Source organism: Brassica napus, chromosome A9, assembly GCF_020379485.1.
Source record: "Brassica napus cultivar Da-Ae chromosome A9, Da-Ae, whole genome shotgun sequence".
NCBI classification, from domain to species: Eukaryota; Viridiplantae; Streptophyta; class Magnoliopsida; order Brassicales; family Brassicaceae; genus Brassica; species Brassica napus.
This window is the reverse complement of record NC_063442.1, coordinates 19943374-19967004: the sequence shown is the minus strand read 5'-3', so window position 1 is coordinate 19967004 and position 23631 is coordinate 19943374. Positions and strand designations below refer to the sequence as shown.

Here is a 23631-nt window from a genome sequence, read left to right as displayed (position 1 = left end):
ACACTCTCGCCGTTTCAAACTTCTCGAATCTCACTCGTCTCCGCCTCTCGAATCTCTCTCTCATCTCCATATCTCTCGATCTCCGACGAAAACCCATCTCCAGAACTCTCTCTCTCTCGATCTTTTACGCGAGCTCTCTCTATTCTCCGAGAAAAACCATTTCTAGAGCTCTATCTCTTGAAGGTATGTTGCAGATTCAACCTTATGTGTGTTTTCTTTCTGAGAGATTGGTCTCCTGGTTTTTGCTTGTGTATAGACTTGCTCGTTTTAACCTAATATGATTCGTAGAATTCTAGTTCATGTGAAAGCATGTGTATAGACTTCGGGAAGGATTTGTATTTTTTCAGGAAACCCTTCCTGAAAATTGGATTTTAATTAATTTAGACAAATAAAATTTTTCTTGTTTACGCAGGATAGAAACAAGATGGGAGATCCATTACCATTAAGACTAGCACTGCCTGAGCTGAGGTATCCGATTGGATCAGAGCCAGAGAAGACGATATCGATAAACCAACACTCGATAGTTGCTTATATCAAAACTGTTAAGGAAATTCTAGGAAATGATGAGTTCAACAGAATAAGAGGGACGTTTTTGGGACCGGTGATCAAGCTTGGAGAGAGGTCTTTGAAATTATCAGCTAAGATAGTGCACGCAGTTCTCACCAAAAGCATCAAGACAGTGAAGAGACACGAAGCATGGTTCCATTTTGGTGCTCAGCCAATGAGGTTCTCTATAAGAGAATTCCACATGGTGACTGGTTTGAAATGTAGTGGTGAAGCAAGAGAACCACGAGAGGGAACCGAGAAATTTAAGTGGGACTTCCTAAAAGGGCGTACTCATACAGTAAAGGACGTGGAGAAGCAGCTCAGAAACACAAGAGAAGATGCTTCTGATGAGAGATTCTGCCTTGCAATGCTCCTCCTGATTGAGAGCATACTACTACAGAAGAGCCTTCTCGACGGTGGCACAACTTTTACTTTGGATTATGTGAAAATAGCGCAGGATATGGATGTCTTGATGACATACCCATGGGGGAGAACAGCTTATAATTTGCTGTTAAAATCACTTCAGAGAGCTGTCGACAAAAGCCTCGACAAAAACAATTATGATTTGCAAGGGTTCCCTATGGCATTTCTTATATGGATACTTGAGTCAGTACCTTTGCTACAGTATGCATTCAGTCAAGTTGTTCCTATTCTGAGCGTTCAACCGTCTACCCCAATATTTTTGTGTGAGAAGTACCTTCAAATAGCTTCTCCACAGCTGATAGATGTTCTCCTAATTGAAATCAAAGATCATGTAAGTTTTTACATTATTTTTTTCTTGTTTCTGTTTTGCCTTATGATTCTCCATTTAAAAGCTAATTATTTTTATGGTTTCAGCTTAAGGTCACATGCATCCTACCTCCTATTTCTAATGATCCAGAAGATGATGTTTGCATGGGAGACGAAGCTAATAAAGATCTGGATGACATGGCCGATTTATCCAAGAGAGGTTATAAGTTTAAAATTAGAGATTGGCGAAACATGTCAGTAGACCTATACGGTGCTAATGAAGAAATAAGAAGAGCATCTTTACTGTTTGGGAATGGAGGGATGAGTCAAGCTTCTACTTCGTATCAGGAGGAGTCTTTGGAATCAAAGATCAACAGAATCAGCGAGATGGTGGGAGATAATTTAAGGATCATGAACGATCGTTTGTGTTTGATTGAAAAAGACAGGAAACAGATTAAAGAACGTGTGACAAACCTAGAGAAACTACAAAGAGTTACTTCATATGAAACTCCAAACAATGAGGTAACTTTTTTTTCGGAAATTAAAATTAATGTTTATCTAGTTCTTGATTCAGTTTTGAGTTGTCAAGTAATTTTGGAAGATGTTATACATATTTAGGCTTGCCTTCCTAATTTTTGTTGTACTTGCACAGACTGACACAACTCCATTTCATGAGACGGCTTCCAGACAAGGTGAAGCCAATGCAGATCAAGCAGATGAACAACTTAACAATGAGGCAAGTATAATTTTGAAAACTGTTGGTATTTATAAAATTATGAATTTGGTACGTGTTCATAATCCCATTCCTGACATCAGGATACACGAGAGCCTATGAATGAGATCACGAAAGAGACACCTGGTTCTCCAATAGCTCAACAGAATATTGAGACTCCAGTCCTTACTCCAATTCAGACGCAGCAGGTACCTTCTTTAAAAAATTGGACTTTTCAAGTAATTTTTGGAAGCCCTTGTACGTGTTCATTCAACCATTCCTGAATTCAGGAGACTCACGAGCTTATGAATGAGATCATTTCACCAAACATTTCCGACACACAGCCAAATACCCGAGCTCGCAGAAATCTTTTAACAGAGCAAAATAAGGTATTACTTTCATTAAAACCTTTAATAAATACTCAGCAACTATCAAAATGACTGGATATCCTTGAATCTAAACCATCACAGGATGTAGAAAGCAGAGTTCAAAATCCCTTTGAGATCGGAGCAAATGTGGAGATTTCATCACAAGATGACAATACTTGTCATAAATGGTATCCAGGAAATGTGTTGGCAACATATTTGGTTGATGGGGTTGAGATGGTGAAAGTTGAGTACTTCGTCCCGTCTCTGGACGAAAAGAAGAGGAAAAGGAGTGTTGAGACACGTGTATCAATTGACAGAATACGTCCTCAACCACCACCTGAGAGATCTGGAGCGAAGAAAAGTTATGAGCTAATGCAGGACGTGGAGGCGTTCGACAATGGTGCCTGGTGCGCTGGAAAAGTTAAAGTCATTTTGTTTGATGGCTCGTGTTTTGTCTCTTTGAACAATTCTAAAGAACAAATTTACTTCCACCATTCTGAGATGCGAAAACCAAGAAAATGGGTAGATGGTGTTTGGGAGATGACAAAAAAGGTAAAACAAATGCCTTGGATCACTTGAATTGAAAAATAATGTCATTTGTTTAATATCTCGGTATTGATTTTCAGATGGAAGAAGAGCAGACGCAGAGTGTGAATCCAAGTGAAGGAGATGGTGATAAAAAGGTATGAAATATTTATACATCATACTAGGAATTAAGATATAAATGTATCTGAATTTTTGTCATTCAAAAAGGGGAAGGCGAAGGCTGTCGCTTGTAAGAAAAATGAAGCAGCTGGTCCATCAGAAGATGGTGTTGGGAAAATGGCAAAAGAGGTAATAAAAATGAATAAGATCCACTTGAATTGAAGTTCAGGTCAATAGTTTGATATATCGGTTTTGTTTCACAGATGGAAGTAAAGCAGGGTAAGAGTGTGAAACCAAGTCAAGACGATCATGCAAAAAAGGTATAAAAAATATTTTTACTTCATATTAGGAAGGCATTCAAGTATAAAGATAAAAACGATCCTGAATTTTTGTCTTTATTTTTAATTAAAGGGGAAGCCACATGTTGGTAAGAAGAAGAAAGCAAATGCTCAGCCAGTAGATTTGCTTCCTTTTCTACAGCGAGAAGAGAAGAGGCCAATACGACCTAGAAACCCTCCTATACCTGTAACACCTGAGGTAATCCTTCCAATTGATCCATTTGTGACACCTGAATTTCCTCGGTTTTCAAGGCTTGCACACTGGATGGATCTACGGGGCATATATCGTGTGTAAGCAACTTTTTGTCCTCGCATAAATATTCCTAATTTATTTTGTAAAAGTTTCGATTGATACTAGTTAATTTTATCAACTACAGACCGTTTTATATCAATGGAAAAGAAATTGAAAAAGAGTTCTTTCAAAAAATGGACGATGCAGAAAACAATCTCAACAAAGAGGTAATCAACACTCTGTTCTGTCTTCTATTTGATTGTGTCATATGTTTAGGAAGAGGTTGAGTTGAGCTATGCTAGATGTCCATGTTATAGCAGTTCTATATGAAGTTTCTAACTATATTGTTACATTGGCAGCACATAAATGTTGCATTTGAAATGCTAAATTGTAAGAGGGTTGAGCAAGGTGCTTGGTTCCGCAACAACAATCTTCCAGCAGCATGCTTTGTACCAGTCAAATTCTTAGAAGTGGTTGGGTACGCTTATGAATCTGTCAGGAAGCCACATAAGAAAAAAAAAAGTTATTGGAGGGCTGTGTAGGCGAACTTGTGAAAGGTTTAATACATCCAAAGAAGGTATGGCTGGAAGATGTTGATGTTATATATGGTGTCATTGAAGATAAGTTGAGCTGTCACTATATTGGGGTGGAGATACAATTGATGGACAACACAATCACACTCTTCCATTGTGGTCTTCCAAAAGCAAATATCAAACGTGCTCTTAATCAAATCCAAGAACTGGCAGGTAAAAATATTAGCTAATTTAGAAAATAAAAGTTTGTCACTTGCTGCTTGTGATTGTGATGCATTTTTACATATTCATTTTGTTGTCTGTTGGTGATTGATTTATTGTATAATTTTGGGTATTTATGACAGTGTTGATTAGTGCCATAAAGATGGAACTTCTTGGTGAAGAGGTTAATTTCGAAGATATCAGTCCATTTGAAGTTAAGTTTGCAGAAGGGCTTCCAAAGACAAAATTTCCATACAACTGTGGTATTTTTGTTGTGAAGATGCTGGAATGCAGGTCACTGGGATTGAAGAGCATGGCTAATATAAATGATGAAACTGCGATGGACTTACGAAGCAAGCTATGTTGTGAGATCTTCGACCAGTTTATGGATAAAGATTTCCAGGAAGGTCAAAGGAAGTGAAAATGTCATATTTGTTCTGTTTTCTACACTGTTTTTCTACTTTGATATTAATTATCCCTAACGTTTAAGTTTAAGTTTGTAATGAATTATCCCTAACGTTTTTTTCATTTAGATTGTTATTGAAAAATTTTTTAGGATGTATTGATGAATTGTCAAATGCTTATGGTACTTTTAGGATGGGTTTCCAGAAAAAGAGTGAGAAAGCAAAATGCACCAAAGCCTAGCATATTCCTTTAAAGTTTACAAAAAAAATGAAAAAGAAAGTGATCCGATGTTGATTGAACTCGTGAACTCTCGAAAGATGAATCAAAGTGTGCAGCCGCTGTGCCAAGGGTGTTATACTTGCCAAAAGATATAATAAAACGATAATAACTTGTAACTTTTGAATATTTAATTAAAAACAGAAAAAAGTGAAAATATACACAACGGGAATCGAACACGGCTTATTGTGTGATAAGGGTACACTAAGAGTAGAAGGGCTTGCCACTAGGCTACGTTGGATATTCGATAACAGAGTAAATGTGAACTCATTTATTCACAGACGATAGATTTATATAATCTGGATATCATTTTATGTATTCAGGATGGCTTTCCAAAAACAAATAAGCAAATCAGATAACCAAGTTATAAGAACACTAGGCCAAACCATTACAAAATAGTGAAAAACATTGAACAAGTTTTTTATTTAGGTTGTTAATTGAAGAAACAACACAAGAGAAACAAAAGTGCTTATTCATTTAAAATAAAAACTGAAAATCAAACATAATGTGGTCCTTAAAAACATAAAAAGAGAAGACGATAACATGAAATTACTCATGATGGAGCCAACTTTCGCCAAGTTTATCCCAATCAGGGACTTTGACCTTCACATCAGCAAGCATTCCTTCCGCTTCCGAGTGCTCTTCTTTGAGTTTCTCCAACTCAGCAGTTAAATCAAATTTTCCATCAGCTTTGATAATATCTTCAAGCAACTCGATTTGGACAGCAATTGAATTTGCTTTGCTGGATGCAAGATTCCAATCATTCTCAGATAGCCTGTATTCGTTGGACAAACGAAGAAGAGCCCTGTAATGTTCCACAGTTTCCTTCTTCCCCTTCTTGAAACCTTCGGCGGCATCACATCCGTAAACCTCCTCTATGGGACGCTTCATCATCTTCTTTGAACTTCCTTCCATTGAAACTTTGTCCTGCAACAAAATCGAAACTAAGATGTTACGATAAAATAGAAATAGAAAAAAGTTCATGAATTGAATGGAAAATGAGAAAAATCGAAAACTAACTTGTATTGCAAAAGGATATATCAAGCGAAATGAAGTGAGTGAATAAAAGGTCTGATATCGTCCCTTATATTTATAGAACAAAAAGGAACTCTTCGATTATTGAAGTCAGTTAAAATAAACTCTTGATTATTGTGGAACTCTTCGATTATTGAAGTCAGTTACTGAAATAACCAATCATATAACACCCAATCTTGACGAAAAGAAACTCTTCGGTTACTGAGTTACATGATGTCGTTTGGAAGAGACTCTTCGATTCCTGAGATATATGTTTGAACAAAAAAAAAAAATCACCCATTACTCGTAGGAGAGTCGAACCCGGGTCGAACAAATGTTTCGGTATCATAGGTTTCGTGGTTTAGCCGCTAGGCTGAGGAGAATCATCTGTTAGTTGCTTCCACATAATTGAATTTACCCATACAATTTATAGTATAATACATTGGAAAGATCTTTGATAGTTCAGGATGGGCTTCCGATTGCGACAAATGTGATTCCTGAGATATATGTTTGAACAAAAAAAAAAAATCACCCATTACTCGTAGGAGAGTCGAACCCGGGTCGATCAAATGTTTCGGTATCATAGGTTTCGTGGTTTAGCCGCTAGGCTGAGGAGAATCATCTGTTAGTTGCTTCCACATAATTGAATTTACCCATACAATTTATAGTATAATACATTGTATATTACAAAAGTTGGATGTTACAAAAGTTGGATGGGATTCCAGAATAGTTGAATATTACTGTGTTTTTTTCTAGCAAAGAAGTTTAAACTAAAAATTGAAATGAGATCAAAAGATAATGTTGTATATTACAAAAGTTGTAAGAAATCATACTTATTCAGGATAGGGTTCCAAAAGAAAAAATGTATATGGTCTTGTGCATATCATGTAACCATCAAATAGCCAAACATCCAAATAATAATCGATAAAAATGTAAAAATGTAGAACTTCATCCTATAGGCCTCTGGCATGTGATCTTGTTGTGCCCTCCTGTGCCACATCTGCTGCACTTGTGGGACTGAGATTTAGATCCAGGAACCCCAAACTCGCCAACGGATCTCTTTCTCTTTGTAGGAGGGCGTCCACTTTTCTTTTTGGTAGCTGGAGGTGGGCAAGACAGTTCATCAATATTCTCTGGATAGGTGGACGTTGACAACTCTCCACCAGGATGTATGCTTTCAGCATAAGCTTTAGCCCACGTTTCTGTCAAGTGAGAAGCATCAACAAAACGGTTTTCATCTCTCTTGATATGCTTAGCAGCAGCGATGGCATGGATGCAGGGGATCTTGTCAATGTCGAAAACATTACATGTGCAATGCCGCTTCTCCAAGTCAACAACAAACTTCATTGTTTCATTCTTCACCTCAAACTCGCTTCGATCAACTTGATACACATTCAACAACATTGCGGCCCCTAACCTAGATACCAATTTCTGAACAACTTTTGGAGTAACCAGGTGCTTATGTTTCGCAGCCGCTTCGCGTCGCTCAAAAAACCAAGTGGTCATCGTCAATCTGATAGTTTCAAGGAGAGAGATAATGGGCAACTCACGAGGCATCTTCAACATAGAATTGAGAGACTCTGCAATGTTGGTAGTCATGATATTATACCTGTTCGCAGGCGCATAGCTTCGTGCCCACTTCCTAAAATCAGACTCTTCCAGATACTTAGCCAATTCAGGACATTTATCCTTTATGTCCTTGAAGATTAACCAGAACTCGTGACACGTATAGGCATCAGCAGCGCTTTCCACCAGAGGTAGCAACCCAGTCTTCGCATATGTAGGAGTGATGTTGCGGAGCAGATGGATCCTGCAAATTCCATGGTGAGATAAGGGATATACATCCTCCAACGCTGAAGAAATGGAGTTAGCCCTGTCTGATACAAAAACAAGATCCGAAGCGTCCGGGATCTTCTGGCTCAAACCTCTAAAGAACCATTTCCAAGAGGCGCCGTTTTCTGCGTCAACCACTGCAAAGGCGAGAGGATATAGATGATAATTCCCATCTTGAGCACAAGCTGCCAATAAAGTCCCATTGAATTTTCCCTTCAGAAATGTACCATCTACTGCAATAACTCTCCTCATCAATGAAAATCCCCTTATCGATGGACCAAAAGCCACAAATGCATACTTGAACTTTCCTGCAGCATCAACATGTTGATAAGTCAAGGAACCAGGGTTTGTTTCTGTGATTTTATACAACCACCTAGACAAATTGTAATAGCTGTCTTCAGGAGTCCCTCTAACCAAAATCTGAGCTTCTTCTCTCACTCTCCAAGCTTGTTTGTAATTGATGTGAACACCATGCAGCATCCTGACCTGTTCAATGATCTGTTTCGGTTTGAGACCTTCCTTTTTTTCTCCATAATTGCTGGAAATCAAAGAACCCAACAACTTTGCAGATGCTTGTCTGTGGTTGGCTTTCCTGTGTGTTGTATCGCATGTATGCTCATGAACATACTTTTTAACAACGAAAAAATCTGAAACAGGTAGCTTGATAGCACGCATCCTCCACGTGCAATTTTCATCAACACAACTCAAAAGCACTCTTGACTTGTTAGAAGAGACAGTCTTGTACTCAAACTTCCACTCTAAAGCCCATTTCTTCATCCTCAACATCAACTCTCTCTTTGTCTTAAAATAGCTATTCACCTTAATATCGCCAGCTACTCTCGTGTTTGGTGAAAGTCCAATATGGACAGGGCTAAAATCCGGAAGAGCATTCAGAGGAACTGTAGAAACACCTTCATATAGAAAACTCTGCAAAAGTCAAGTAGTTCTGTAAGGCATAATACTTGATTATGAAGCATATCATGCAAACACAAACAGAAAAAGGGAATTAGGGACAATGTACCTGTTTTTCACTCTGCACAGTAGGAAGAATCACTGGATTGGCATTCAATGGAACAGTAGAAGCAAATGTATCAGAAGCTTGAATGTTACAGCTAGCTGAATCAGTACTAAAATCCGGAAGAGCATTCAGAGGAACTGTAGAAACACCTTCATATAGAAGACTCTGCAAAAGTCAAGTAGTTCTGTAAGGCATAGTACTTGATTATGAAGCATATCATGCAAACACAAACAGAAAAAGGGAATTAAGGACAATGTACCTGTTTTTCACTCTGCACAGTAGAAAGAATCGCTGGATTGGCATTCAATGGAACAGTAGAAGCAAATGTATCAGAAGCTTGAGTGTTACAGCTAACTGGATCAGTACTAACCTGCATAAGTCAAGTAGTTCTGTAAGGCATAATACTTGGTTATGAAGCATATCCTGAAAAGTCTAAGAAAAAATCATACAAACCTTAACACACAAACGACAGGTTCCATCAAATGCTCTAGTCTTGGAAATGAAAGTTCTGAGCTGACGAGTATTACCTATCGAGAGTGGGGGGAAACTTTCAATAATACATTTCATATCCAATGAAAAACCATAACTCAAACTGATTTCTTCCTCTTTAACACTAAAATCTTCAGAGACAATCTTCATCAAATCTTCATACAGTAGATCTTCTTCTATGGAAATGATTGATGCATTCCTCTTCAAATCAACAAGAAACTCCCACTGGAGAGATTCTTTTGAGATCCATTGTCCACAGATGCACAAAACTTCCATTGTTCTACAAAATCAACTTCAAATCATCAACAAATGAATAATATATAACAAAACCTAGATAATGTATAACAAAATGAAATGATTCAAACCTTAATCAAATCAGACACACGAGAGAGAGAATGAGATGAATAGACGTAGAAACGACAGATCAATTGAGAAACGACGACGACGATAAATAAACGGAGAGACGACGACGACGGATCAACGGAGAGGCGAAGACGACGACGGAGAGACGACGACGACGACGACGACGGAGAGACGACGACGACAAGGACGGGGAGACGACGACGGAGAGACGACGACGACGACGACGGAGAGACGAGAAGAAGAAGCGATGAAACGAGGACGGCGACAAATTGATTTCAAATTTGTTTTTTAAATTAGTTAAAGAAGGGGCATAAGGGTAAATTGCCCCTTTAATGAAACCTATTTTTGTGAATTCTGATCCTGAGTGCTAGTTTGGGGAGGAAAACTTCATTTAGTGTTCTTTGTGTCATTTTCTCTAAATACATACATAACTCCATTACAGGAAAACTAAAATAATCCATAAGATATCAAAAATAACAACAAAATTATTTAAATACATAAATAATCCATAATACATAATTTCAAGAATAAGTATGAAAATTCATAAGAACAACAAATAGAAGAATTCATTTATGATATTGCTATTACGTTGTATATCAAACCAAGTTAACAGAAAATTAAAAAGAAAAATAATGTATCAGAATAAGATAAGGGCAATTGTCAATAATAGCACCTTTTGAAGTTTATGTCCCAAAAATAGCACTCAGGATGAGAAGTCACAAAAATAGGTTTCATTAAAGGGGTAATTTACCCTTATACCCTTTGTTATAAGAATAAAAAAAAACATTTCATTTCCTTCGATCGCGAATCGTGTCGTCTCCTCTCGGGAATCTTCAAACCCTCACCGGCACTGTCGTCTCCGACTCGGGAATCGTCGTCTCCGGCTCGGGAATCATCTTCTCCGACTCGGGAATCGTCGTCTCCGGCTCGGGAATCATCTTCTCCGGATCGCTAGTCATCTTCTTCGGCTCGCTAATCATCTTCTCCGGCTCGCTAATCATCTTCTCCGGCTCGCTAATCATCTTCTCCGGCTCGCTAATCATCTTCTCCGGCTATCTAATCATCAGCGTCACACTCTCTACTCTCAAAATCGGTAACTTTTTAAAATTAGGGTTTTTGAATTAAAATTTGGGAAGCTTGCGTTTTGATTTTGATTTGTTTGTTACTCTTTCTTATTAACCAGCGAAGCAAATGAAAGACTTTTGAATTGTGGGAACACAAAGTTGTTGGAGCGTAATTCATCTCTTTGAGGTATGTTGCAGATTCAACCTTATGTGTGTTTTCTTTCTGAGAGATTGGTCTCCTGGTTTTTGCTTGTGTATAGACTTGCTCGTTTTAACGTAATATGATTGGTAGACTTCAGGAAGGATTTGTATAGACTTCAGGAAGGATTTGTATTGTTTCAGGAAACCCTTCCAGAAAATTGGATTTTTTTTTTCTTGTTTACGCAGGATAGAAACAAGATGGGAGATTCAGTACCTCTAAAACTAGCACTGCCAGAGCTGAAGTATCCTATTGGTTCACAGCCAAAGGAAAAGTCAGCAATCAACCAATACTCTGGTTCAGATTATATCTCTATTGTCAAAAGCATCCTAAAACCAGATGAGATGATAAGAGTCCGAGGATCATTTCTGGGACCTGTAATGAAGCTCAGTGAGAGAGGATTGAAGTTATCAGCAAAGATAGTCTACGCCATTCTCACTAGAAGCATCGTTTCTGTCAAGGAGAATGAAGCCTGGTTCCATTTCGGTGCGCAGCCAATGAGGTTCTCTATAAGAGAATTTCATATGATGACAGGCTTGAAATGTAGTGGTGCATTAGAAGGACCACGAAGGGAAACCGAGAGATTTAATTGGGAATTGCTAAAGGGGCGTAGTCATAAGTTAAGTGACGTGGTGGACCAGCTCAGAAACACAAGAGAAGATGCTTCTGAGGAGAGAGTATGCCTCGCAATGCTCATCCTGGTAGAGAGCATATTATTGCGGAAGAGCAAAGGAGGGAGTTTTCCTTTGGAATATGCGAAAAATGCACAGGATATGACATATCCATGGGGAAAAGAGGCTTACATTGTGCTCCTGAAGTCAATTCAAAACGCTGTCGCGAATCATTTGGAGAATAAATCCAAATTTGAGTTGCAAGGTTATCCTCTAGTATTCCTTCTTTGGATACTAGAGTCGATTCCTTTGCTAAGGAATAAGTTCAGTAAGTGTGTACCAACAGTTGAGGTTCCTGGGCCGACTTACTTGTGTGAAAAATACACTGAGGTAGAGAATCCATCACTTGATAGGGTTTTACAGGTTGAAGCTGATACAAAGGTAAGCTTTTCCAAGTATATGTTTCTCAGTTTATTTGGCTTCTTCTTTTTAATATGTTTCTCATTGGTCTTTTTTTAAATACTCTCAGCTGAAGGTCCATTGCATACTACCTTCTATTCCTCATGATCCAGAAGATGATATCTCCATTGAAGACAAATATAGTGACGAGCTGGAAACAGTGAAAGATGTAACAAAGAAAGGGTACAAGATTACAGCCGATGACTGGGAAAATAGGTGTGTAGACACATTTGACACATTGGATGCTCTTATTCAAATGATGGCAAATAAGGAGACTGGCCAAGCTTCTACTCCGATTGATGAGGATTCAGTAAATGAAAAAGTGAACAGGATCATCACGGTAATGGAGGAGAATCTGAAGAGCATGAAGGATCGAATGTCATTACTGGAAGAAGAAAACATACATCTTAGAGCTCGTGTGTCAGAGTTGGAAGGAAACAACAATGTTTTTCCCACTAACGTGACACAAAAGGTAAATTCTCAAAACATCTTCTTTTACATTTGCATTTTCAAGTATTTTTTGGAAGATCTTGTACATATTCTTGAATGCCTTCCTAATATTTGACAAACAGCGATCCAGTGGGACACCTTTATCTCCAATGTCTCACACGCAACCATCGAGTGAGACACCTTTATCTCCAATGTCTCACACGCAACCATCGAGTGAGACACCTTTATCTCCAATGTCTCAACAGCCTAATTTGACACATGAGGTATGTAACCAATAAATATTGTTGAGTTTTGAAGTAATATTTGGAAAGCTTTTGTACTTCTTGAATGCATTCCTGATTTTTGCAGGAGACAATGATTGAATCAGCTGCATCTCCAAAGTCTCAACAAAATGAGGTATATGCTCAAAAATTTTTAAGAAAATATTTGGAAATTCTTGTACAAAATCCTGAATGCCTTCCTGATTTTTGCAGGATTACACGCAACCATCGAGTGAGACGCCTTTATCTCCAATGTCTCAACAGCCTAATTTGACACATGAGGTATGTAACCAATAAAATATTGTTGAGTTTTGAAGTAATATTTGGAAGCTTTTGTACATATTCTTGAATGCATTCTTGATTTTTGCAGGAGACAATGAATGAATCAGATGATGAAACTCCTGCCCTTGATACTCAAGTATTCTCTCCTAATCTGACAAAAGAGGTATATGCTCAATGATATTGTTTTCACAGTTGGAGTTTACAAATTAGTTTTGGGTGATTTTTTTTTACATATAAAGGCTTTTCTGATTTTTGACAGAAAGAAACAGAAACGTCTACTCCAATAGCTCCAAAGAGTATTGAAACTCCCGTTTATACTCCAAGTCAGACTCAACAGGTACATGGTCAAAAAAAAATCTTGGATTTTTAAGTTAATGTTTGGAAGCTTTAGAACGTACTCTGGATTGACTTCGTGATAATTTTTACAGATTGAGAGAGAGCCATCGGATGACACGCCTGCCCTTGATACTCAAGTTTTTACTCCTAATCTGACAAAAGAGGTATATGCTCAATGACAGTTGGAGTTTACAATTAGTTTTGGGTGATTTACATATATAGACCTTTCTAATTTTTGGCAGAGGGAAACACAAACCTCTACTGATGAAACGCCACCCAAAACTAATCAAGAAGAAGGAAAACCAGATGATGAGGTAATATTTACTCTAGAAATTATAATTGAATGTATTCATGATGGCCTTTCCTGATATTTTTTGCAGATTGTGATTGAGTCACCTGCTGCTCAGACTCAAGTTTTGCAAAAAGAAACACTGGAAATGAATGAGACACCTTCTTCTCCAATATCTCCAAAGAGTATTGAGGCTCAAGTTTTTACTCCAATTCAGAAACAGCAGGTAAATGTTCAAAAAATCTTGGAGATTTCAAGTAATGTTTGAAAGCTTTTGTACGTGTTTTTGATCCCCTACCTGACTTTTTTTTGTTTTTTTTGCAGACGGTAACAGAGGAAACGTATGAGGCTACACAGCCATTGACTGAGATCATTTCAGCAAACAATAAAAAGGTAAGCATAGAAATGTCTTTCATAAGTACAACTTGAATTTTAAATTGTAGAAACTTCTTCATAACTACCTCTTTTATTTTACTGTTATTACAGGAGGATACACATGCTGTGCATCACACACCTTCCTCTCCATTGTCTTCACTAATTGCACTAGTTATTGAAGAAAATAAGAATGCTTTGGTAAGAAGAAATATTTAAAATGTTTATGTAATATTTTTCTATTCAACTAACTCTTACCATTTACTTTTGTCTTATAGAGTGAGACAGAAACTGCGACCCAATATTTTTCTACAAGTGAAGGAGAGCATACACAATCAAGCAGAAAGAATCAAGCAGAAGAATATCTCAAGGATACTACAGAACCTACTACTGAGCTAGTTTCCACAGATGTTTCGAAGACACAGCCTCTTACTCCGCAAACACAGCACCTTCAGACAAGTGAGGGAGATCAATCCGATGAGACACCATCAGAGCAGAATCAAGCAGAAGAAAATCTCAAGGATACTACAGAACCTACTACTGAGCTAGTTTCCACATATGTTTCGAAGATGCCGCCTATTACTCAGCAAACAGAGCATCTTCAGACAAGTGCTATAGATTTTTCAGAAACAAACGAGGTATGCATCGAGTATATTTGATCTTTAATTATTATTCTAACAATTTAAAACCGCTGATGTTACTGAATCTTCATTTTTAATAGGTTGAAGTAAGCAGGCTTCTAGCTCACTTTCAAATAGGCGCAGAGGTTGAGATTTTGTCTACTGATGACGAAATATGGTATCCAGGAAAGGTTGTTGATCTTAAACTGTGTGAAGGACTAGAGGAGCTGACAGTTGAGTACACGACACTCTTCACAGACCAACATAGACTTCAGAAACTTCAGGATACTATCACGGCTGACAAAATACGTCCTGCAACACCAACTAGTGACCAAAAATCCTTTGAGATGATGGATAAGGTAGAAGCCTTTTACAACAATGGCTGGAGCAGCGGACAAATTAGCATGGTACTTGGTGATAACACATACTCGGTGTGTCTCTATACTTCTATGGAAACTATTCTATTCAAACATTCAGATTTGCGAATTCATAGAGAATGGAAAGATGGAGTCTGGAAGATGGCAGATAAGGTAAATCATAACTAGAATTATACTTCACGTGAATTGTTTGATATACATACATTTTAGTTTCAGGAATGGTTTCCAGAAATTCCGATTGCAACAAATTTGATAATATTTTGCTTGGTGTCTATTGTTTGATTAAAGGTGAAGCCTGATAAGAAAAGGAAAGCTGCTGCCTCATCACAAAATTCAGGAATGGATAATGTTTTCCTAAGAAGGAGCGAGAGGGTGCCTAAACGATCTAGAGACACAAAAACTCCATTCAAGTCTGACAGAAATCCGGCTTTAACTGTAATACCTGAGATTATACCTGCAGTTGATCCGTTTTCAACTCCTGCGGAACATAAGCTTTCAAGGCTTCAAAATTGGATGACATTAAAGCCCGGCATGCATGAAACGTAAGCATGTTTCTGTCCTTGTCTATATATTCTTATATTTATGTATAAGAGGTTTGGTAATTCCTTTGAATCTTTAATCGACTGCAGGTCCCTATCAATCAATGATAATAAGATAAGGAAATCTTTCTTTCAAAGCATGGAAAATGCAAAAAAGGACCTTAAGAAAGAGGTAATTTGTTTACATATGTTCTTGCCTTGAGCTTTTTTTTTAAAAAAAAATTCAGGAAGGATTTGTTTAGTTTCAGGAATTATATAGTAACAAATTAGATAATGTTTGCCTTTTTTTTTGCAGCACATTGATGGAGCCTTTGCAATGCTAAATTGCAGAAGAAATGAGAATGCTGCTTGGTTCCACAACTACAAGATTCCAAAGGCGTGCTTCCTACCTATGGAGTTCTTGCATTGCTTGCTCTCTGATGATTTGGCTTACAAGAAAGAAAAGGTCAAAGGTAAAAAGATTTTCAACGATTTATTTAAAGATACTGTGAGAGGGAAGGTATATCCAGAGAAGACATGGGGAGAAGATGTTGATGTTGTGTATGGGATTACTCTTGGAAAAAAAAGCAATGTCTGGATTGGGATGGAAATTCATTTGAAGAAGAAAAGAATCACAGTATATGATTGTTTTCAAAAGGAAAGCAACAGCATTGATATTCCTCAAGTGAAAAAGTTGGCAGGTATGTATAAACAATTTGTATTTGATGTATTCAACTGTTTCTTGGTTTGAAATATTCAACTGATTCTATCTTGATATTGATTTTTAAATATGACAGTGTTGATTTCTAATCTGCTGGTGGAATCTTCTGGTGATGAGGTAGATAAAGTGAAGATGATTCCATTTGAGATTGAGCAGGCACAAGGTTTACCCAAGACAAAACATCCTTTCAACTGTGGGATATTTCTTGTCAAGATTCTGGAGTGCCAGTCATTGAAGATAGGAGACATGACAAAGATTAATGATGACAATGCATTGGAGCTAAGGAGAACCTTGTCTTGTGAGATCTTCAACCAATTTGTGGATGAGAGCTTTGGGAAATGAGAATGATGCATGAAAACATTTTTTGTTTTAGTTAAGACTCGGTTTTAGTTATGACTGTTTATTTTGTTATGTTGTTGGCGTCTGGTTACATAAGAAAGATTGGAAGGATATCAAGTATTTTTTTTGGGTATCATATATCTTGGAAGGTTAAAATAATGTTTCTGGATGGGTTTCCAGAAAAAAAGTTAAGTGTTTCAAATGTAAAAAAGAATGAAATGAGATTATATACTAAGGATTGGACATGTATATGGTAAGCTTAAAATTGTGATGTTTACAGACAACAAAAATTTAGAACCACAAAGGATCGAACCCAGAGGGAGAGAGTTTGCGTATTTGGATAGTGTGGGAGTTTAGCCACTAGGCCAAGAAGAATCATCTGTTAATGGATTACATTTAATTTTATTTAACTCCAAACTGTAACACAAAAAAAAATTAAAATTGATTTTGAATCCACCACATATCGAACCCGGGGATAGAGAGACTTTTGAGTTATGAAATGCCTTGGTTTAACCGCTGGTCTGAGGAGAATCATCTGTTAAAGAATATTACATAAGCATACTTAAACCAATTAATATAGGATAGGTTTCCAAAACAATACATTTCGATTGAAAAAAGACAAAACTCTTGCCGTCTCAACACTCTCGCCGTTTCAAACTTCTCGAATCTCACTCGTCTCCGCCTCTCGAATCTCTCTCTCATCTCCATATCTCTCGATCTCCGACGAAAACCCATCTCCAGAACTCTCTCTCTCTCGATCTTTTACGCGAGCTCTCTCTATTCTCCGAGAAAAACCATTTCTAGAGCTCTATCTCTTTAAGGTATGTTGCAGATTCAACCTTATGTGTGTTTTCTTTCTGAGAGATTGGTCTCCTGGTTTTTGCTTGTGTATAGACTTGCTCGTTTTAACCTAATATGATTGGTAGAATTCTAGTTCATGTGAAAGCATGTGTATAGACTTCAGGAAGGATTTGTATTGTTTCAGGAAACCCTTCCTGAAAATTGGATTTTAATTAATTTAGACAAATAAAATTTTTCTTGTTTACGCAGGATAGAAACAAGATGGGAGATCCATTACCATTAAGACTAGCACTGCCTGAGCTGAGGTATCCGATTGGATCAGAGCCAGAGAAGACGATATCGATAAACCAACACTCGATAGTTGCTTATATCAAAACTGTTAAGGAAATTCTAGGAAATGATGAGTTCAACAGAATAAGAGGGACGTTTTTGGGACCGGTGATCAAGCTTGGAGAGAGGTCTTTGAAATTATCAGCTAAGATAGTGCACGCAGTTCTCACCAAAAGCATCAAGACAGTGAAGAGACACGAAGCATGGTTCCATTTTGGTGCTCAGCCAATGAGGTTCTCTATAAGAGAATTCCACATGGTGACTGGTTTGAAATGTAGTGGTGAAGCAAGAGAACCACGAGAGGAAACCGAGAAATTTAAGTGGGACTTCCTAAAAGGGCGTACTCATACAGTAAAGGACGTGGAGAAGCAGCTCAGAAACACAAGAGAAGATGCTTCTGATGAGAGATTCTGCCTTGCAATGCTCCTCCTGATTGAGAGCATACTACTACAGAAGAGCCTTCTCGACGGTGGCACAACTTTTACTTTGGATTATGTGAAAATAGCGCAGGATATGGATGTCTTGATGACATACCCATGGGGGAGAACAGCTTATAATTTGCTGTTAAAATCACTTCAGAGAGCTGTCGACAAAAGCCTCGACAAAAACAATTATGATTTGCAAGGATTCCCTATGGCATTTCTTATATGGATACTTGAGTCAGTACCTTTGCTACAGTATGCATTCAGTCAAGTTGTTCCTATTCTGAGCGTTCAACCGTCTACCCCAATATTTTTGTGTGAGAAGTACCTTCAAATAGCTTCTCCACAGCTGATAGATGTTCTCCTAATTGAAATCAAAGATCATGTAAGTTTTTACATTATTTTTTTCTTGTTTCTGTTTTGCCTTATGATTCTCCATTTAAAAGCTAATTATTTTTATGGTTTCAGCTTAAGGTCACATGCATCCTACCTCCTATTTCTAATGATCCAGAAGCTGATGTTTGCATGGAAGACGAAGCTAATAAAGATCTGGATGACATGGCCGATTTATCCAAGAGAGGTTATAAGTTTAAAATTAGAGATTGGCGAAACATGTCAGTAGACCTATACGGTGCTAATGAACAAATAAGAAGAGCATCTTTACTGTTTGGGAATGGAGGGATGAGTCAAGCTTCTTCTTCGTATCAGGAGGAGTCTTTGGAATCAAAGATCAACAGAATCAGCGAGATGGTGGGAGATAATTTAAGGATCATGAACGATCGTTTGTGTTTGATTGAAAAAGACAGGAAACAGATTAAAGAACGTGTGACAAAACTAGAGAAACTACAAAGAGTTACTTCATATGAAACTCCAAACAATGAGGTAACTTTTTTTCGGAAATTAAAATTAATGTTTATCTAGTTCTTGATTCAGTTTTTTTTTTGAGTTGTCAAGTAATTTTGGAAGATGTTATACATATTTAGGATTGCCTTCCTAATTTTTGTTGTACTTGCACAGACTGACACAACTCCATTTCATGAGACGGCTTCCAGACAAGGTGAAGCCAATGCAGATCAAGCAGATGAACAACTTAACAATGAGGCAAGTATAATTTTGAAAACTGTTGGTATTTATAAAATTATGAATTTGGTTGTACTTAAATTAATTTTTGGAAGTTCTTGTACGTGTTCATAATCCCATTCCTGACTTCAGGATACACGAGAGCCTATGAATGAGATCACGAAAGAGACACCTGGTTCTCCAATAGCTCAACAGAATATTGAGACTCCAGTCCTTACTCCAATTCAGACGCAGCAGGTACCTTCTTTAAAAAATTGGACTTTTCAAGTAATTTTTGGAAGCCCTTGTACGTGTTCATTCAACCATTCCTGAATTCAGGAGACTCACGAGCTTATGAATGAGATCATTTCACCAAACATTTCCGACACACAGCCAAATACCCGAGCTCGCAGAAATCTTTTAACAGAGCAAAATAAGGTATTACTTTCATTAAAACCTTTAATAAATATACAGCAACTATCAAAATGACTGGATATCCTTGAATCTAAACCATCACAGGATGTAGAAAGCAGAGTTCAAAATCCCTTTGAGATCGGAGCAAATGTGGAGATTTCATCACAAGATGACAATACTTGTCATAAATGGTATCCAGGAAATGTGTTGGCAACATATTTGGTTGATGGGGTTGAGATGGTGAAAGTTGAGTACTCCGTCCCGTCTCTGGACGAAAAGAAGAGGAAAAGGAGTGTTGAGACACGTGTATCAATTGACAGAATACGTCCTCAACCACCACCTGAGAGATCTGGAGCGAAGAAAAGTTATGAGCTAATGCAGGACGTGGAGGCGTTCGACAATGGTGCCTGGTGCGCTGGAAAAGTTAAAGTCATTTTGTTTGATGGCTCGTGTTTTGTCTCTTTGAACAATTCTAAAGAACAAATTTACTTCCACCATTCTGAGATGCGAAAACCAAGAAAATGGGTAGATGGTGTTTGGGAGATGACAAAAAAGGTAAAACAAATGCCTTGGATCACTTGAATTGAAAAATAATGTCATTTGTTTAATATCTCGGTATTGATTTTCAGATGGAAGAAGAGCAGACGCAGAGTGTGAATCCAAGTGAAGGAGATGGTGATAAAAAGGTATGAAATATTTATACATCATACTAGGAATTAAGATATAAATGTATCTGAATTTTTGTCATTCAAAAAGGGGAAGGCGAAGGCTGTCGCTTGTAAGAAAAATGAAGCAGCTGGTCCATCAGAAGATGGTGTTGGGAAAATGGCAAAAGAGGTAATAAAAATGAATAAGATCCACTTGAATTGAAGTTCAGGTCAATAGTTTGATATATCGGTTTTGTTTCACAGATGGAAGTAAAGCAGGGTAAGAGTGTGAAACCAAGTCAAGACGATCATGCAAAAAAGGTATAAAAAATATTTTTACTTCATATTAGGAAGGCATTCAAGTATAAAGATAAAAACGATCCTGAATTTTTGTCTTTATTTTTAATTAAAGGGGAAGCCTGATGTTGGTAAGAAGAAGAAAGCAAATGCTCAGCCAGTAGATTTGCTTCCTTTTCTACAGCGAGAAGAGAAGAGGCCAATACGACCTAGAAACCCTCCTATACCTGTAACACCTGAGGTAATCCTTCCAATTGATCCATTTGTGACACCTGAATTTCCTCGGTTTTCAAGGCTTGCACACTGGATGGATCTACGGGGCATATATCGTGTGTAAGCAACTTTTTGTCCTCGCATAAATATTCCTAATTTATTTTGTAAAAGTTTCGATTGATACTAGTTAATTTTATCAACTACAGACCGTTTTATATCAATGGAAAAGAAATTGAAAAAGAGTTCTTTCAAAAAATGGACGATGCAGAAAACAATCTCAACAAAGAGGTAATCAACACTCTGTTCTGTCTTCTATTTGATTGTGTCATATGTTTAGGAAGAGGTTGAGTTGAGCTATGCTAGATGTCCATGTTATAGCAGTTCTATATGAAGTTTCTAACTATATTGTTACATTGGCAGCACATAAATGTTGCATTTGAAATGCTAAATTGTAAGAGGGTTGAGCAAGGTGCTTGGTTCCGCAACAACAATCTTCCAGCAGCATGCTTTGTACCAGTCAAATTCTTAGAAGTGGTTGGGTACGCTTATGAATCTGTCAGGAAGCCACATAAGAAAAAACAAACGTTATTGGAGGGCTGTGTAGGCGAACTTGTGAAAGGTTTAATACATCCAAAGAAGGTATGGCTGGAAGATGTTGATGTTATATATGGTGTCATTGAAGATAAGTTGAGCTATCACTATATTGGGGTGGAGATACAATTGATGGACAACACAATCACACTCTTCCATTGTGGTCTTCCAAAAGCAAATATCAAACGTGCTCTTAATCAAATCCAAGAACTGGCAGGTAAAAACTCTTGTGATTTATTAATTTTATCATTCAGTGTAGAAAAATCAGTTTAATTTATATTGTTACATTGATAATGGATAGGATTGTGAAAGTATGCGTATCCTGAAAAAAGAATTTTAGCTAATTTAGAAAATAAAAGTTTGTCACTTGCTGCTTGTGCTTGTGATGCATTTTTACATATTCATTTTGTTGTCTGTTGGTGATTGATTTATTGTATAATTTTGGGTATTTATGACAGTGTTGATTAGTGCCATAAAGATGGAACTTCTTGGTGAAGAGGTTAATTTCGAAGATATCAGTCCATTTGAAGTTAAGTTTGCAGAAGGGCTTCCAAAGACAAAATTTCCATACAACTGTGGTATTTTTGTTGTGAAGATGCTGGAATGCAGGTCACTGGGATTGAAGAGCATGGCTAATATAAATGATGAAACTGCGATGGACTTACGAAGCAAGCTATGTTGTGAGATCTTCGACCAGTTTATGGATAAAGATTTCCAGGAAGGTCAAAGGAAGTGAAAATGTCATATTTGTTCTGTTTTCTACTCTGTTTTTCTACTTTGATATTAATTATCCCTAACGTTTAAGTTTAAGTTTGTAATGAATTGTCCCTAACGTTTTTTTCATTTAGATTGTTATTGAAAATTTTTTAGGATGTATTGATGAATTGTCAAATGCTTATGGTACTTTTAGGATGAGTTTCCAGAAAAAGAGTGAGAAAGCAAAATGCACCAAAGCCTAGCAAATCCCTTTAAAGTTTACAAAAAAAAATGAAAAAGAATGTGATCCGAAGATTGAACTCGTGAACTCTCGAAAGATGAATCAAAGTGTGCAGCCGCTGTGCCAAGGGTGTTATACTTGCCAAAAGCTATAATAAAACGAAAATAACTTTTGAATATTTAATTAAAAACAGAAAAAAGTGTAAGTATACACAACGGGGATCGAACACGGCTTATTGTGTGATAAGGGTACACTAAGAGTAGAAGGGCTTGCCACTAGGCTACGGTGGATATTCTATAACAGAGTAAATGTGAACTTATTTATTCACAGACGATAGATTTATATAATCTGGATATCATTTTAGTATTCAGGATAGCTTTCCAAAAACAAATTCCTTTAAAGTTTACAAAAAAAAAATTAAAAAGAATGTGATCTGATGTTGATTGAACTCGTGAACTCTCGAAAGATGAATCAAAGTGTGCAGCCGTTGTACCAAGGGTGTTATACTTGCCAAAAGCTATAATAAAACGAAAATAACTTTTGAATATTTAATTAAAAACAGAAAAAAATGTGAGTATACACAACGGGGATCGAACACGGCTTATTGTGTGATAAGGGTACACTAAGAGTAGAAGGGCTTGCCACTAGGCTACGGTGGATATTCGATAACAGAGTAAATGTGAACTTATTTATTCACAGACGATAGATTTATATAATCTGGATATCATTTTATGTATTCAGGATGGCTTTCCAAAAACAAATAAGCAAATCAGATAACCAAGTTACAAGAACACTAGGCCAAACCATTACAAAATAGTGAAAAACATTGAACAAGTTTTTTATTTAGGTTGTTAATTGAAGAAACAACACAAGAGAAACAAAAGTACTTATTCATTTAAAATAAAAACTGAAAATCAAACATAATGTGGTCCTTAAAAACATAAAAAGAGAAGATGATAACATGAAATTACTCATGACACAGCCAACTTTCGCCAAGTTTATCCCAATCAGGGACTTTGACCTTCACATCAGCAAGCATTCCTTCCGCTTCCGAGTGCTCTTCTTTGAGTTTCTCCAACTCAGCAGTTAAATCAAATTTTCCATCAGCTTTGATAATATCTTCAAGCAACTCGATTTGGACAGCAATTGAATTTGCTTTGCTGGATGCCAGATTCCAATCATTCTCAGATAGCCTGTATTCGTTGGACAAACGAAGAAGAGCCCTGTAATGTACCACAGTTTCCTTCTTCCCCTTATTGAAACCTTCGGCGGCATCACATCCGTAAACCTCCTCTATGGGACGCTTCATCATCTTCTTTGA

At 37.2% G+C, this 23631-nt stretch overlaps 8 protein-coding genes across 9 annotated transcripts; 7 read left to right on the top strand and 1 right to left on the bottom strand.

The window, feature by feature from the left end:
* Window positions 1-424: 424 nt before the first annotated feature.
* LOC125578128 lies at window positions 425-1932 on the top strand. The gene is made up of 3 exons (XM_048740424.1): window positions 425-1300; window positions 1384-1797; window positions 1894-1932. Exons 1-3 carry the CDS (start codon window positions 425-427, stop codon window positions 1930-1932), a joined length of 1329 nt encoding a protein of 442 aa, XP_048596381.1.
* On the top strand, window positions 1598-5329 carry LOC111201256. Of its 2 annotated transcripts, XR_007316463.1 has the most exons (10): window positions 1598-2196; window positions 2278-2376; window positions 2458-2907; window positions 2982-3038; window positions 3109-3189; window positions 3264-3320; window positions 3412-3629; window positions 3716-3797; window positions 3930-4316; window positions 4448-5329. XR_007316463.1 is itself a non-coding variant. In XM_048740903.1 (9 exons), the coding sequence occupies exons 1-9, from the start codon at window positions 2107-2109 to the stop codon at window positions 4110-4112; spliced, it is 1317 nt and encodes a 438-aa protein (XP_048596860.1). In that variant the 5' UTR covers window positions 1598-2106; the 3' UTR covers window positions 4113-5329. The 2 variants fall into 2 exon arrangements, 1 of the variants encoding a protein (XP_048596860.1); XM_048740903.1 differs by having other exon boundaries at window positions 3930-5329.
* A 1618-nt stretch (window positions 5330-6947) lies between these two features.
* On the bottom strand, window positions 6948-9920 carry LOC125578127. The gene is made up of 2 exons (XM_048740423.1): window positions 9304-9920; window positions 6948-9220 (listed from the first exon to the last, which is right to left on the bottom strand). Exon 2 carries the CDS (start codon window positions 8616-8618, stop codon window positions 6948-6950), a length of 1671 nt encoding a protein of 556 aa, XP_048596380.1. The 5' UTR covers window positions 8619-9220; window positions 9304-9920.
* Window positions 9921-11156: 1236 nt separating this feature from the next.
* LOC111198388 lies at window positions 11157-12712 on the top strand. The gene is made up of 2 exons (XM_022691936.2): window positions 11157-12017; window positions 12106-12712. The coding sequence occupies exons 1-2, from the start codon at window positions 11166-11168 to the stop codon at window positions 12598-12600; spliced, it is 1347 nt and encodes a 448-aa protein (XP_022547657.2). The 5' UTR covers window positions 11157-11165; the 3' UTR covers window positions 12601-12712.
* LOC106393192 lies at window positions 12635-13205 on the top strand. Its single transcript, XM_048740898.1, has 4 exons — window positions 12635-12748; window positions 12834-12881; window positions 12959-13027; window positions 13116-13205. Exons 1-4 carry the CDS (start codon window positions 12635-12637, stop codon window positions 13203-13205), a joined length of 321 nt encoding a protein of 106 aa, XP_048596855.1.
* A 155-nt stretch (window positions 13206-13360) lies between these two features.
* LOC125578374 lies at window positions 13361-18809 on the top strand. Its single transcript, XM_048740896.1, has 10 exons — window positions 13361-13677; window positions 13744-13878; window positions 13977-14045; window positions 14139-14225; window positions 14303-14662; window positions 14746-15174; window positions 15310-15563; window positions 15651-15732; window positions 15856-16240; window positions 16337-18809. The coding sequence occupies exons 2-10, from the start codon at window positions 13801-13803 to the stop codon at window positions 16600-16602; spliced, it is 2010 nt and encodes a 669-aa protein (XP_048596853.1). The 5' UTR covers window positions 13361-13677; window positions 13744-13800; the 3' UTR covers window positions 16603-18809.
* On the top strand, window positions 17662-19174 carry LOC111200680. Its single transcript, XM_022691938.2, has 3 exons — window positions 17662-18537; window positions 18621-19034; window positions 19136-19174. Exons 1-3 carry the CDS (start codon window positions 17662-17664, stop codon window positions 19172-19174), a joined length of 1329 nt encoding a protein of 442 aa, XP_022547659.2.
* On the top strand, window positions 19044-22590 carry LOC106393190. The gene is made up of 10 exons (XM_048740897.1): window positions 19044-19469; window positions 19551-19649; window positions 19731-20180; window positions 20255-20311; window positions 20382-20462; window positions 20537-20593; window positions 20685-20902; window positions 20989-21070; window positions 21203-21590; window positions 21832-22590. Exons 1-10 carry the CDS (start codon window positions 19380-19382, stop codon window positions 22107-22109), a joined length of 1800 nt encoding a protein of 599 aa, XP_048596854.1. The 5' UTR covers window positions 19044-19379; the 3' UTR covers window positions 22110-22590.
* Window positions 22591-23631: the final 1041 nt, after the last annotated feature.

Excerpts from the sequence above, each read along its gene's own strand:
- LOC125578128 (XM_048740424.1), top strand. The coding sequence starts at position 425 with ATGGGAGATCCATTACCATTAAGACTAGCACTGCCTGAGCTGAGGTAT. Across the intron at positions 1,301-1,383 it reads TAATTGAAATCAAAGATCAT|CTTAAGGTCACATGCATCCT; the intron begins GTAAGTTTTTAC and ends TTATGGTTTCAG. Across the intron at positions 1,798-1,893 it reads ATGAAACTCCAAACAATGAG|GCTTGCCTTCCTAATTTTTG; the intron begins GTAACTTTTTTT and ends ATACATATTTAG.
- LOC111201256 (XM_048740903.1), top strand. The coding sequence starts at position 2,107 with ATGAATGAGATCACGAAAGAGACACCTGGTTCTCCAATAGCTCAACAG. Across the intron at positions 2,377-2,457 it reads TTTTAACAGAGCAAAATAAG|GATGTAGAAAGCAGAGTTCA; the intron begins GTATTACTTTCA and ends AAACCATCACAG. Across the intron at positions 3,798-3,929 it reads AAAACAATCTCAACAAAGAG|CACATAAATGTTGCATTTGA; the intron begins GTAATCAACACT and ends TTACATTGGCAG.
- LOC125578127 (XM_048740423.1), bottom strand. The coding sequence starts at position 8,618 with ATGTTGAGGATGAAGAAATGGGCTTTAGAGTGGAAGTTTGAGTACAAG.
- LOC111198388 (XM_022691936.2), top strand. The coding sequence starts at position 11,166 with ATGGGAGATTCAGTACCTCTAAAACTAGCACTGCCAGAGCTGAAGTAT. Across the intron at positions 12,018-12,105 it reads AGGTTGAAGCTGATACAAAG|CTGAAGGTCCATTGCATACT; the intron begins GTAAGCTTTTCC and ends AAATACTCTCAG.
- LOC106393192 (XM_048740898.1), top strand. The coding sequence starts at position 12,635 with ATGTCTCACACGCAACCATCGAGTGAGACACCTTTATCTCCAATGTCT. Across the intron at positions 12,749-12,833 it reads AGCCTAATTTGACACATGAG|GAGACAATGATTGAATCAGC; the intron begins GTATGTAACCAA and ends TGATTTTTGCAG. Across the intron at positions 13,028-13,115 it reads AGCCTAATTTGACACATGAG|GAGACAATGAATGAATCAGA; the intron begins GTATGTAACCAA and ends TGATTTTTGCAG.
- LOC125578374 (XM_048740896.1), top strand. The coding sequence starts at position 13,801 with ATGAATGAGACACCTTCTTCTCCAATATCTCCAAAGAGTATTGAGGCT. Across the intron at positions 13,879-13,976 it reads CTCCAATTCAGAAACAGCAG|ACGGTAACAGAGGAAACGTA; the intron begins GTAAATGTTCAA and ends TTTTTTTTGCAG. Across the intron at positions 14,226-14,302 it reads AAGAAAATAAGAATGCTTTG|AGTGAGACAGAAACTGCGAC; the intron begins GTAAGAAGAAAT and ends TTTGTCTTATAG.
- LOC111200680 (XM_022691938.2), top strand. The coding sequence starts at position 17,662 with ATGGGAGATCCATTACCATTAAGACTAGCACTGCCTGAGCTGAGGTAT. Across the intron at positions 18,538-18,620 it reads TAATTGAAATCAAAGATCAT|CTTAAGGTCACATGCATCCT; the intron begins GTAAGTTTTTAC and ends TTATGGTTTCAG. Across the intron at positions 19,035-19,135 it reads ATGAAACTCCAAACAATGAG|GATTGCCTTCCTAATTTTTG; the intron begins GTAACTTTTTTT and ends ATACATATTTAG.
- LOC106393190 (XM_048740897.1), top strand. The coding sequence starts at position 19,380 with ATGAATGAGATCACGAAAGAGACACCTGGTTCTCCAATAGCTCAACAG. Across the intron at positions 19,650-19,730 it reads TTTTAACAGAGCAAAATAAG|GATGTAGAAAGCAGAGTTCA; the intron begins GTATTACTTTCA and ends AAACCATCACAG. Across the intron at positions 20,463-20,536 it reads TTGGGAAAATGGCAAAAGAG|ATGGAAGTAAAGCAGGGTAA; the intron begins GTAATAAAAATG and ends TTTGTTTCACAG.